The 14,176-nt window shown below is 36.4% G+C and overlaps 1 protein-coding gene across 10 annotated transcripts in view; it reads left to right on the forward strand.

Annotated features, from left to right (window-relative positions):
* LOC141919139 (RNA binding protein fox-1 homolog 1) overlaps window positions 1-14,176 on the forward strand; it is a 766,805-nt gene that overhangs the window by 354,781 nt on the left and 397,848 nt on the right. For 2 of the 10 annotated variants that reach the window (XM_074814136.1, XM_074814135.1), the window contains one exon: window positions 1,503-1,544. The exons of 7 other annotated variants lie outside the window; for them this stretch is intronic. In XM_074814136.1, coding sequence (XP_074670237.1) covers window positions 1,503-1,544 — 42 coding nt within the window. Of the gene's footprint in view, window positions 1-1,502; window positions 1,545-14,176 lie in introns of those variants that run through there. One more of the 10 variants, XM_074814134.1, reaches the window with a different exon arrangement.

Raw genomic sequence — 14,176 nt, forward strand, 5'->3', positions numbered from 1 at the left:
TAATTTATAAATGGTGTGAAGGCATGAACTTTGAAAAGTGAAATCATTAGTCTACAAGGGATAGTCACTTTAGCTGTACTTGGTTTTACTGTTTACAGGAAGATCATAAATACACCTATGCTGTATTCCTTTACCTTCTCTTCCTTTCTAGAGAACTCTAAGAAATTATCAGAAGAGCGTTTGTTGCTGTTAGATTTGTTTTTTTCATACAGGGACTTTGTTGTAAAACTTGTGCTATAGGAGGTTTAGTTTGTAACTTATTTATTAGGACTAATTTTTCTGTGTTGAAAAATGTGCTGGCAGTTTTATTCCTTTGTAAGTAACCTAACTTTGCCTGAGAAGTTCCCCTTTTCATCATCACAGCAGAGTAAAAATGTCTCATACAAATGGGTATTGGTTCATGTTTTAACTTTTTGTAAGTGCAAAGTAGTGAAAAGGGTTCTCTGAATCTCTGAAAATATCTTCAGGAAACGTTGCATCAGATTTTTTTAATGTTTAATGAACAGTGTTTGCCGTGTACATTAATTACAGAAATGGCAGCGATTACATTTTCAACAGTAATGATACCCACTAATGACTCTAAAAGTATTCTAAAACTATTTTAAAAACAAAACAAAAACCAACCAAACAACAAACCTCTCACCACAGGTTGGACAAATCAACATCCAAGTGCCCTCCTGAGCACCCGAGCAAAGCTTTTAAAGTTTTGTTCAGGAGGTCCTGGTGGTAGGATTGAGTTAGAAACCAGGGAGCTAGAAAGCAAACTAGGAACTGGATGTTTCAGCGCTGCTGTTCTCTTTCTTAAGCTCTTCTTAGAGGAGCCCCTTTCTTTTTGGCAGAGTGGTGACTTCAAATTGTGCTGCCATTGACTGATGACTCACATCTGCTGTTACTTGGTGGTGAGGTCTTGCTCAGCAACCAGCTTTCACACTCTAAGAGTGTTTCTCATAAACCTGGCAGAACATAAAGACAGCAGTATGGAAAAAAATATGCATTGGAATCAAGTAATCTTCAGAGTTATTTTTATACCACATCAGAAGTGGAAGTTGTCATTTTATCACTTCTTGAAGCTTCTATGTCTTTATTTCTGTGTCCTGTGAATATATCATGATATCTTAGTAGTGGGATATTCAGAAATATAACACAGACTTGTGATAGAACAGAAAAAGGGGAAAGCTTCTTCCTCAACAGACCTGCAAGGAGATCTTTAACATCTCAAAAATGCTTTTTGTACTTCAGACTTGTGGTGGGTTCTAGTGTTGATTTCCTTTTGAGCTTTGTAAATCTAAAATAATAAGAGGAAAAAAAATTACTTTTTTGTAGTAATGATTCTATCCAGATCCCCAATACAATATTGTGTTTAGACTCATGGCTATGTTTCCAATATTTATTTGTGTAAGATACATAGACCTACCAGTTTTGTTGTGGCAAGAATGCTATGCTTTCAAAGTTGTTTGTTTTTTGGGGTTTTTTTTTGTCTTTTTTCTTTTTTCCTCTTGTAGAGTTCAAAGCAACAGATGAGTTGTGAAAGAGAACAGCTAAGGGTAAGTGTAATGATATGCCAAGTGTTCTGTTTCTTTAAAACATAAACAGAATCTGGTTTGTCCTATTGACAGATGGATTGCTTTATTTAAGGGGAACATATTTATCTCATTTATCGCTTGTTGGTAAATATTGTACATATCTCAGTATAAACCAATTACAGTAGATACAGGTTTTTCTTCCATAATTTAGTGAGCTTTGGCAGTGAATAACTCTTTACGGGAGCTCTCTTGACATTCAGCATGCTCTTCCTATGCACCATGTGAAGATTTAGTAGTGGTAAAGGTCACTACGTTTCTCAGACTTTCTCCAGTACTGGATTGTTTCAAACAAGAAGACACTATTCTTTGGTTTTTTTTTTTTATAGCATGTGTGCTTTCAGAAAGAAATCAGTGCTAAGAATGTGAGGGAACTGGCAGAAAAGGTCCAGGTATTTTAGTGTGTATATTGGTCGGGTACAATCTGTAAACAAGATGGAGTTCCCAAACCCAGGTTGCTGACCTTGTTTTGTTTTCCTCTTTTCCTATGTTAAAGTGACAGTTTTAAACAGGCTTTAGTCCCTGCTCCCTTTAAATGCTACATATGCTACATATCTCTGCAGGTGCTTTTTCATCGCAAGTATTTCCTTGTTCAACTAATTGATTCTAGTATTTTTTTGGAAAGGCGTAAGAGTTTTCATTAATTAAAAAAAAAAAGCTTTTGGGTCATCCAAGTATTGCTTAACAGACCTACATTTATTGATACCACATGATGAGTATTTTCTTGAAATCCCATATGCAAGGAGAGAGGGAGAGGCAGGCCTGAAGGAAGTGTAAGTTTTTATACAAACAAAAATATCACTGGAAATAGAAAAAACAGCGCTTTTTTTTGTTGTTTTCAGTTTACTAAGCATCAGCAGTGCCTGCGTGACTTCCATGTATAAAGAATATAGTCTTGAAATAAGTTGTGCAGTGTTCTTAAACATTCAGCAATTCATTAGATTTTACCAAGATGCTTTAGCTGATCTTCACCGTATTTGCAACAGGATTTTTGGTAAACAAGTTACGCAGGATTGATGCATCGCATATTGTCCTTGATTCTTTTCTTGCTGATATGTGACTGCATTGCTATTGTACTGAAGCTGGAGTGACAAAGCTTTGTTTTATCAGTAGTAATGTCTCAACAGAGCAGCTGTCAGAGTTAAAATACTGCAATAGTACCTGAAGGACAGTCTTTTGAAGAGGTAGTGGTGCCATGAGAACAAAGAAAGTTTTCAGGGTTTTTTTATTGTTTTTATTAAGTTAAGTTTTCTCCTTTGAATGAAGAAAGACATTATTTTGAAATATAATGAGAGGAGGCCTCCAGCTCTTTCTTTAAGTAAATACGTGTGATTTTTCTAACTAGTGGATAAAATGTGATGCGGTAAAACTTTCATGTATCTTTCTGTTCCAGTATTGTCCATTTACATCGAACAGTGAGCTCAGTGCTTTTGATGCCTTTGTGTCACATCAAAATGTAAATTTTCGTGACAACTTAGGAAAAACCTATGTGTCTAACCTAGTAAGATTAGGTACATCTCCTTCCACTACTGCTGTGATGTTCACATTACATGGAATACAGTTATTGGTGCCAACTCTGTTCCTGAGGTTGGGATGCAAAGCAGTACATCACCCCTCAGAGTTAGAGCTTGGGGCTGTTGTACAAAAGCTATAGGCACCGACAAGTCTCACACAGACAGATATGGTGAAAGCAATGACATCAGTGCCAAGCACAGTAGATCTGTTCCTTTCCCCTGCCTGCTCTTTAAATGCCCAAACCATTACCAGTGCCCAGAATCTGTTCTAGTTTATAACAGCTCATCTGCTGTGACAAAAGGTCACAGTGAAATTTCAACATACTGTGAGATGTTTTGGTCATAGTCCAGTGCTGGCACCTTTGACCCTCCTTAGTCGTGCTGCGAACATCCCCCCTCTGCCAGGTTCTGCACCTTCAACACCCTCAGGGGGTGACTTGACCGTTCTGTCACTTTTAGGTTGGCTCCCTAGCTGAGCAGTGCTGTTAAAGACATGTTTAATTGGCTGAGTTAGATTTCTCAGGCCTGCAAGATTTTCTTCTGGGGTTTGTGACCTACTGCGAATACTTGGATGTGAGGCAGTCTCTTCACAACAAAATATTGTTTCATTCCAGCTGAAAGAACTGAAATATAATAAGAGAACAGGATTAAAACAACGAAATGCTAACATCCATTTGTGTTTGTTAAACTCAGTTTAAACTAGATTATCCTTCAATCATGTAATAATGTAATAAAAAAGATGTATTATCTCCCAACTTCCTTGCTATGTCTGACAATGTGTCTGCCACTCTCGTTTTTTGAGTCGTTCCATAGTCTACAAGTCCTAAAGAAGTTCCGAAAGAAAGGCACTTTTAAGAAAGGTTTACTTAAAGCATAACAGTGCAAATAAATAATTAGGCATTGTGTGACTATAGAAAGAGATCTCCAAGTCTTACTATAATAATTTATTCAGACATTCTCACCTCATATCTGTTTTATTGGCTTTTAAATTCTAAATGCAAAGCAGAGACTCACTGTTCTGGAATAAAGCATTTAGACTAATGAAACTTTTATTCATATTGGAGACTCTGGCCATTATACATTGTATGTACAATAAATGATAATTCTAATAATTAAGGCGGTCTGTATATTTTAACCCTCTTCTGCTCAAACTTTGAAAATTACAGTGACCACAAGTTGGTAACTTATGCACCTTGCCAACCTGGTACAATTCCCAGCTAGATATTCATGTTTCTACCTGTACTATTTAAATGTGAATTCATACAGACAGCTATGGGAATTTTATCTCTAGCACAGCAGGTTGGGTGTGGTTTTGTTTCCATTTGGATATATAACACAAGCCGACTTTGCTGTATTTCCATCTGACTTTTTTAAAAAAAATTACAAAGCAGTAATGCCATTTTTTAAGTTTTCCATTCCTTGGAAGTGATTTTCATTACCATGTGCTGCCTTGAATATTAGATTTTTTTTCATATTTCTGTAGTTTCTTTTTGTTTTCTAATCTGGCTTCATTTAATTCAAGTTGCGCTAAAAAACTAATGTGCCTTTAAAGGGAAATTGACTCTTCGGTATCGCTCTCTCCGGCTTCAGCCACACACTGCTCTTTGTCAGTATTTCCTTTAAAGAAAATAATGATACTGTTTAGTCCTCCTCTTTCTGTTTTGTGTTCTCCAATCCTGATTTGTAAATCTCTTCTTGGACAGATACACCCTATCCTCTTCTCTGAGTCTTACATACTGCCACTTGCTTTGCTGTGTAGAGCTTAATATAATTGTCATTCGGATGCATTATAAATGACCTGTAAAGACACAGAACTCACAGCTTGCTCAAAATCATTTAAAAACACTCTTCTCATATTTGGGTCTGAAAAACAGACTGTGAAACATGAATGATACAGGTTATTTAAGGCTGTGAAGAAAATCAGGATACCAGCCCTAGGTAGAAGGAAGCTCTAGTACATAAAGCTATAAACAAGTGTAGAAACAGCCTGAGAAGTCTGTCTGCTGCTTCCACTGAACCTTCCTTACTGTTTTGACTTTAACCTGGGATTTTATTTTTTTATCATAGCCTAAGGACATTACTTAAACTTACAGGCTAACTTAAACCTTACTGAGCTTTACCCAACCTTCCTTTCATCTAAGAAATTACTCTTTTGCATTATCGACTCAGCGTAATTGTTTAAAGTGAACTTCTGTATCCGTGTTTGCACGCAGAAGTTGTGCTATATAAGCTAATGCTTTTGGTCCTTATGCAGCAGTACTTGATGAGCTCTGTAAGGTGGGCATAGAGTAATTTTAAACCTGAACATTAGGAGGATTTGGAAATGTTCCTGTGAATACCAATGAGGTCTAATGGTAAATGGTGTGATTAACTCCCTTGATCTGAAATTTTAAGTGACCTAGTTGTTGCTCTAACAGCTTCTTTCACATGCACTTATTATCAAGATGCATTATATGCAGCCAAAGTTCCTTCTCTGGTCTGAAATATGGGAAGGGCAGGGTCCTACTTATCATCTTGTATTTAATATCAACTTGTATTTTTTAGAGTACTCTAATTTTCAAGGAGACAAAAGGAAGTTTTGCATTCAATATCCTTCTAATTGTCTTGTGTTTTATACAGTGACTGAAATGAGCTGTGACATTCAGCCAAAAATGTATTAAAATTATGTCAGGTAGAGGGAAAACAAAAGCAAATGTCCAACATAAATTTTAAGCAACCATAATCCTGCAATATTTAGCTTTCTTTGTGTCTTAGTTTAGTACGTTAATTCATCAGGTTGTAAGGTGCTTAGCTGTGTAGATTTTCTTTGGAAACTTTTTAAAGAATATTTGGAAGCTTATCAGTGTGGTATTAGCTTTCTCCAGTATCTAAGAATAATCCCCTGATGTTTTTTGTGTACAGTGTTCCTCTGATGCGCTAAGGAGGTAAATGGTGATTCAATGGCAGATGCTAATTTTCAAACTGGTTTGAGCTGAGGGGTGAAAAAAAACCCGTAAAGCAACTGGATAGAGGAAGAGAATCAGAGTGGAAGTGATTTGTGAAATAGATGTTATTTTTTAGCATTTTCTGAAATAGTTTACTATGGTGATAGCATAGCAGGACTTCCATGGTGGCTGGGCAGAGAACCTGTGCTTTCAGTCTCCACCTCTTATCACACTGGACTGGAGAAAAGGAAAGGTATATAAGCTTCTTTCATGAGTCAGTGACATCTTATCTTGTTACCAAAAAGCAGCACAGCAATTTATAGCATCTCTGCAAAACTGGACAGCTAGTTCTGGCCATTAATAAAAATATCACTGTTTTTATTTTCCTTCTGAAAATCTCTTGGTATGCATTTGCAAACAATGTATGTACATTTTGCCTCGGAGGGTAATCTGGAACTACCTGGTATTATATGTCCCTCTCTTAAAGGAGAAAGGATTAAAAGGGGAAAAGCTAAGGTATACTAGTAAGGAGTGGATCAATCTGATGTGTGTTTACTACTCATCCTTTTCGTAGGAATTCATGTAGGCTATGCCATGTTTGACATGCTAGAGAAGTGGCTTAAAATGATCCTTTGATTTCTGTAGTTATTGCAGTGACCTATATGTGTCGTCATCCTTGTAGGTGTATGGTGAAGATACAGGTAGGTGAGATAAATAGGAAGGCATTGTATTTTTGGTTTCTCATCTGTATTGCACATTAACATGGAATGAAATTAGAGTAATCTCACTCACCATTTTACAAACTACATTCCCAGTGGTTCCATAAAGAGTAATTCACAGCACAGTTTGGAAAAAAAATTATTGGAACTAAAATCTAAAGAATAAAAGGATTGCAAATACTACACCAAACTTTTGGGGAGGGGGGATAATTGCAGGGATGTGATTTCATTTAAATTTTCATCTAGCTTGAAATTAATGTCTGCAAAAAAAAAGGCAACTAAAGAAATGTGGTAAAATTCGATTTCAGTCCTGCTGGCAGTTCGGGTATACTCTAGGAGCCTTCCTAAGCATAGTAACTTGCGTAAGATAACACTGGCCTCCAATTTGTTGTTTAATAGCCGTGGTGATTATTTAAAAAAAGTAACAATGTCTAAGTAATGAAAATTGTTATGGTTCATTTTTAAAGTGACTTAGCTCTCACCGTGAGGATACTGTTATCCTCTTAAAAAGCTAACTGCTAATAATATGCTCCTTTGATCAAGAGAAGAAAGAATCCTTTAGCTATTTTCCTTTTTTCTGCTGCTGAAGGAATGCCATTCAGAAAACCTTCCATTCCTTTCCTGATATTGTTTTGGCATCTCTCTCTGAGAACAGTAGGCAGAGGATTATCTGTTGTTCAAGCGCCACTTTCTCTTGAATTCAACTTTGATTTTTGCACACTCAAGTATTTTCTCAGTATGGTGTTTCGTACACCATGGCTGAAGCCATGTTTTCAGTAACTACCCATCCATTTAGCATGACAGACAGATTTTGTCTAGACCTGCAACGCACTATATGGAATTGGGCAACTACTTAACATAAAGTCATGTTTGTATACAGGCAGTCAAGGATAGGGATTTAGTTCATGAGGCAGTTCACTAAAAGTAATCAAGGTTCAAGAAGTGGCGAACTTCTGAAGGGATAGAAGGAAATAGATTTAGATTGTATAAAGGCTACTGAACCAGTACCCAACATTAATTCAGTATCCTGGTGCGCTCTTCCTCCTGCTACAAAGACATTACCAACACACAGTACTGGATCCACGCTGTATTTTGGAACAACTACTGTGCTCAGAACAGCAACTTTTGGTAGACTTTCTGCAATGACTGCGTACAGCTGCTTTTGCAGAGCACTCGCTGCGATCAGTGATGCTGTCCTAGAAAAGAAGAAATATTTTCTTGCTCATTTTGTGTTTGTTGAGAGGGAGCTATTTTTTCACATAGCTTTTATAATTTCTCTTTGATCATCTTGAAATCAGACCTTTAAGTGCACAGCTTTAACAGTGTTTATACTATCTTGACTTATTACTTCAACCTCTACTATTGCTTAGACAATTTGATAGGCAAAGATCATAGTCCTCTTTAATGTCACACCTAATTCAAGCAGAATACACTATCTAGTTCATAGTGCAATTTTGGGGTTCTTTTTGGTTGGTTGGGTTGGGTTTTAGTGGGTTTTTGGTTGGCTGGTTTTATTTTTTTCCCAGGGTGTTTCCACAAGGCCTCTCTGGCTTGGCTTGGGGCTTACGTGGTTTTGGCTGGGTAGTGCTGTTGGCTTGTACTTTTTTTTTTTTTTTTTTTTCCCCCCACTAGGGTCAAGTGAAAAACCTGAAAAAGCTTTCAGTTGCAGGTAGATGGACTGGATTTTTCATATAGTCTTTGGTCATTCCACATGGTGAATTTCTATTCTCACTTACTCAGATATCAAATAACTGACTGAGCAACTAGATTTTTAAAGGGAACAAGACAGGCACTGAGAGTGCTATAATAACTGAAAAAAAAAATTTACACGAACAATCCAAATGATGTAGTGTTATAAAGACATATATTCATTGGGCCACATTGACTCCTTGAACCAGTATTGTTTAAAGTAGAGAGTGACGGAATATTGATTATAATATGGACATTATGTTCTAGTATTGATGGTAATGGTCTTTTTATGTTCTGTAAAATCTTTCTAAACCTTACTTGTTTAAACTGGTCAGCTTTACTTCTCTACTAAACTATTTCATTATGCTTTTTCAAGTAGGTGCCAAATTTTTTCAAAGCAGAAAGGTTACAAGGAAGAATAATTCTAAACAACAATGCAGATGCACACATCAATATTAATATGTACGTATATACATACAAACACATATGTCTGTATTATATATATATAATAGAGATTAAGGATCCAGTCCTATAGACTTGTAGTTGACATGCAACAGAACATATAAACAGTATGGTGTATATAAAGGGTGAAATCTTAGCTGCACATAGGCCGGGATTTTAGAAGCTTATACTTGTTCTTAGTCTCTTGAAAATTTTTTACAGGAAGATAATAGTAATTGTGTTCTGTTCCGTTTTGCAGTGAAATCCCAAGTTGTCCTGAAAGTCAAGTCTTTTTGTGTTGAACAGAAATGGTTTTTCTTAGTACAGAATCCCAAGCACCTGTATATAATTTCTAGGAAGTAGGATAGAGAAATAAAAACAAGCTCCACTAAACAAACAAAAATCATGTTTTATCAAGCTGACGTTAGTTTTGAGCCATTTTGAATTTTTGGACTCAAGTGGGGAGCTATTTCTGTTGCTAGAAGGCAAATTAAGATAAGTACAAAATACCTTTACAAATTTTTCTCCTCTTCACAAAGCCTTGCAGCAAAAATTTCTTTAGAAAAAACTATATTTGGGTTGGATGATCTTTAAGGTCCCTTCCAATCCAAACCATTCGGTAATTCTGATACACATTAGCCAACAGTTTCACACTTTTCACTGTGTTTGCAGAAGGTGTTGGGACAGTAAGATCAGCAAACATACATCCCTGCTACATGTATCTGTTTGATGCTTTCCTAACCTATCCTAATGAAGGGCAGGCCTGGACAGCATAACCACTGCAGGAGCCCCATCAGTTTGGAAACTCGTATATTTAAACATCAAAGCATGAATGGTATCTTCTGGTTTTGAGACCGAAATAAACTGCCACAACATGCTGCTGTGCTAAGAACATAAGTATGAATTGCTCAGAATCTCACCTCTTTGGAGGCTTGAGCAATAGCTACCTAGCTTTGGAAAAAGTTATTTAAAAAAAAAAAAAATGTGACCGTAATTTGTCATTGTTATTCACTTTTGGGTTTTATTTTACCCCTTTATTTGTCCTGTTCATTTAAATGGGGTGAACACACTTCTGTGAAAGTAAACAGACATAAGCATATTGAGAAATTATTGCTAAGTTATTAGTTTTAACCACCTTCGTGTTGTAAAGTATCTTTTTAATATTTAAGTGAAATTGACAAAACCACATAATAGGTAGAGAAAACATGAATGTAAATACGTAAGATGTAAATATGAATGAAAGTACAGCAAGTGCGTGCTAGTTGTACCTGGAGAAAAAAAGTGTGTGCTACTGCTTGTTTATAAAACCTTGATAATCTCCCCCAAAATACAGAGCAGATGGATTTTTTTGAATGATTTAAACTGCACCAAGTATGGAAAAGTTTGTCAAGTTATGCTGGCAGTTCATCAACAGAGCAACACATCATCATTATATCAATACATGTGGACTGCCCAGAGAAAAAAAAAAATCCAAAGTCAAACTAAAACTTAAAAATGGACATAACAGCCATAAGGAACTGATGATGAAGTCCCTGCAAATCAGAATCCTAAAATCCCCAGTCTCTGTCAGTGAAGTGGGGTCTCCCTTGCTTCAGGTATTGAATATGTGCTTGAGAGAGATCTTGGGTTTTAGATGCCACAGTCTTCCAAGAGAAAAGAGATAATAAAACCAAAACAGTTGGTAGGTCCTAAAATATCATGGTGAGATCGTGATGAAAGGGGTAGGTCTCTACTAGGACCGATACTATTGAATATCCTCATCAATGACATGGTGGGATCGAGTGCACCCTCAGCAAGTTCACCAACGACACCAAGCTGTGTGGTACAGCCGACACGCTGGAGGGAAGGGATGTGCCATCCAGAGGGACCTGGACAGGCTGGAGAGGTGGGTCTGTGCAAACCTCATGGAGTTCCACAAGGCCAAGTGCGAGGTCCTGCCCATGGGTCAGGGCAGTCACCAGTATCAGTACAGACTGGGGAACAAATTGATTGAGGGATGGAAGAAATAGCATTTTTGTATTTGTAGCATGATATCTAGAGGATCCATTCTATAAACCAGGAAGTTGAGAAAGGTAAAAATGCGTTGCTGATTTGTAACATCTTTGTTGTTTCTCAACCCTGGGAAAAGCTGACCTTGGCTCAGGAATGTTTTTCCCCCCCCATGTCTCTTTGCTGTTGTGTATTTTGATGCTTTGATGACCTCTGTTATCTTTAAAGATAGTATGGCTTAGGCAGGGGGAGTGATATAGAAAAATCAAGTACATCATATCACAGGTATTTTTCATGCTCCGCTAGTAGTGGAAATTCAAGCCCTTATGTAAATGGATGGCTACAGATGTATTTTAAGTATGCAGTCAAAAGCCATGTAGACTGACATAGGTAATGGGAAAAAATACAGATATGCTCTGTGCTCACAGGTTCATTGGGGCAGTTTATAGCATTTCTCTTTCATACAGTAGTTGTCTCTTCCTTTGGATTCTTAAGATCACTTTGAGTACAATACTGAAAGTAAAAGTGGCCTTCATCTCAAGGTCACTTTCCTACTTGATAGCAGCTGCCCTCCAAAGAGCACATAATTAGTAGTTTTATTACCTTGATTTAGTAATTTCCTTTGGTTTTCCCTACATGCTATAGATTACTTCATATGCTATGAGCTCATTTCTCCTTTTTTCCCATTCTCTAAACTACTGCTTTCTACAACTGTTTTCATCATTGTTAAAAATCATTTATATAGCACGATAAATTACAGGCACTTTATAACCACAGAATAGGATACTGCCTTTGCCCCAAATAGTTTATGGTTCAGATACATCCTTGATTTCTGGTGTACCTTTTTTGCTTAACACAATGGCTTGGGAATTTGAAGGCAGATTGCATTAATCTCCTGTTTTATTCTCACAATTTTTCATGATCAAATGACAGTGATCACAAGTGTATATGCCTCAATTTATGTGATGTAGATAACTAATCATTTATTTGCTACTTAGCGTAAAGGTATTGTAAACACTTCTGCTTACTAATAATTCCAGGCACACATTTTTGTGTATATACATTTACATCTAAAGCTGCAGGCACTGGAAAAAAATCAAGACTTTTGATCATTTAGCTCTTTCCCTACCCTTTTCTTTTTTTCTTGATACTGTAACTGACATTTCCATTTTTTATAATGAAAACTCCCAGGAATTTTCATGAGATATTGCCACAGTGCCCAAGTGAAAACCTGACAGCGTGTTCTATAATGATGCCTTTGAAAAGGTAGTTTATTTTTTTGAGTTTGGCTCATTTGGTAGACTCCCAACTCAAGGATATTTGATACCTGGTCTACAGTCCTGCTTCCACTAAAATGCACTTTTAACATTTAATTGTAGTTGCCATTTAACTTAAATCATGAAAAAAAATTTCTGATATTTGCCTGAAAAGTAGCAATCCAAAATACAGCAAAGAAGTGTTACTGTAATTATTCTTCCTTCACCTTTAAATATAGATTTAAAAAAAAACCAGAACACCCACAACCATAAATCTAGGAAAGACTATAAACTCATTTACCAACTTAATTGGTAATTAAGCCCTTGAAATGTCCAAGTCTTGGATGCTGGTCATCTTCCTAGTCATATATTCAGATGGAAATGTGGAGCCCAGTTATGGATTGTGGGCTTTTCTTTCAGTTATAATAATCTTGCATCCATAGCATTAATTTTACAGGGAGAGACAGGAAAATATTTTGGATGTTCATCAGTGACTAAAATATAACTAAACTTTTCTGAATTCATATATATCCAAACTCTATAATTTTTTCACATATTGACATCAGAACAGAGCAATCAGGGTGTGCTGACAAAGTCGTGCAGTTCTTTCTGTTTTGAAAATAGATGCAATGCTTACTGTGCAGTTTTCAGATCTAATGGCTGCAAAAAATAGTTGCCATACTGCATTCAGTACATTAGAATTATGATACCTCTGACTGACCCGAAGTAAAAAAAAAAAAAATAAAGTATTTTTTCACTCACTTCTTGTTTTGAAAAGGTATTAGAGACTTATCCTAAATAATACAAAATGGTATTAAGGTTACATTTCACTGTTTTTTAGAGGACCCTTTGGCTTATGATACCAATATATAATGATATGGAAAACATTGGCTTTTATTTGTATTCACAGAATTTTTCTGATGGATTTAAACTTTCTCTCTGTAATATGTGCTCCTTTTAGGATGGAGAAGCAAAACCTATAAAGCTCACCAAAAATAACCCACTTGACCTCAATGTAATAAACATATCCCCCACATTTCTTCTGAAATCTTAAATTTCAGATTTATCTGTTGTTGCTGGATGTTGTTTTGTGGGTTTTTTTTTTTTTTTCATTTCCCACTTTACTCTCCAGGAAGTGTACTTACAAATAAGGGAAAATTACTATACAGACCAGAAATTATTGATGTAGATGAAATGAGAGGTGGCATGAAAGGGCCATAGAGTTCGTGACTCAGTGAACAGCAGTCAGTTAAAAAGGCTGATAAAAATCATTATAAATAAATTCTACTAAAATGCTCCTGTGATAAATTCTTCATTATATTAGTTAGATCTTCGCTACCTCCCAGCTGTTGCTTTGTTCTCCTGAGGGCACTGAACAGTCTCCTCCAGCAGCTACACACTTGAAGGACTGGGTAAATAGAACCACGTGGAAATTTTTGTAAAGTGAAAACAAGTCTCTTTCCACAGCCTCCATCAGGAGTACTTGTGGGGAATGAGAAACTTGCTATGAAAAGGAGCCCCTCCACCAAAGCCAAAAGCCGATGATAACAGAGGCATCTGAAAACCTTAATAAAATCAGTCAGCAGAGTTCTTGTTAGTCCCTCGCAAACAAAACCCAGTAATACAGAGATGAGGACTGAGATGCATTCAAAATAAAATAATGCTTGAAATTGTAAAAGCAAAAATGTTTATGGAAATCTTATTAACATTTCTGTAATTACTTATTTGAAAAGTTACGTCAGTGACATGAGTGCTGTAGTTAGTCAAGTTCTCATCAAAAAGGAGAATTTTAAAAAACTGTTAATAAATGTACACATAGAAAGCAACGTTGTAAAAACTAGAGGTAAGTGGTCACACGCAACTCTCTTCTGAGTACTCGTATTTAGAAGAGCAAAGATATATGGTGCCTATAGTCAGGGGTGTTAAAGATCTCACCTGGATATAGACACATTGCCAGCTGTGAGGGGAAAGCTTCTTTGTTATTAATTATTCTCCCAGAAGACTGTCTAGAAACCATCAGCTGGAATCATTATAAATACAACTGATCTGAAAACAGAATTTAAT

Source organism: Strix aluco, unplaced genomic scaffold (assembly GCF_031877795.1).
Source record: "Strix aluco isolate bStrAlu1 unplaced genomic scaffold, bStrAlu1.hap1 H_1, whole genome shotgun sequence".
Classification (NCBI taxonomy): domain Eukaryota; kingdom Metazoa; phylum Chordata; class Aves; order Strigiformes; family Strigidae; genus Strix; species Strix aluco.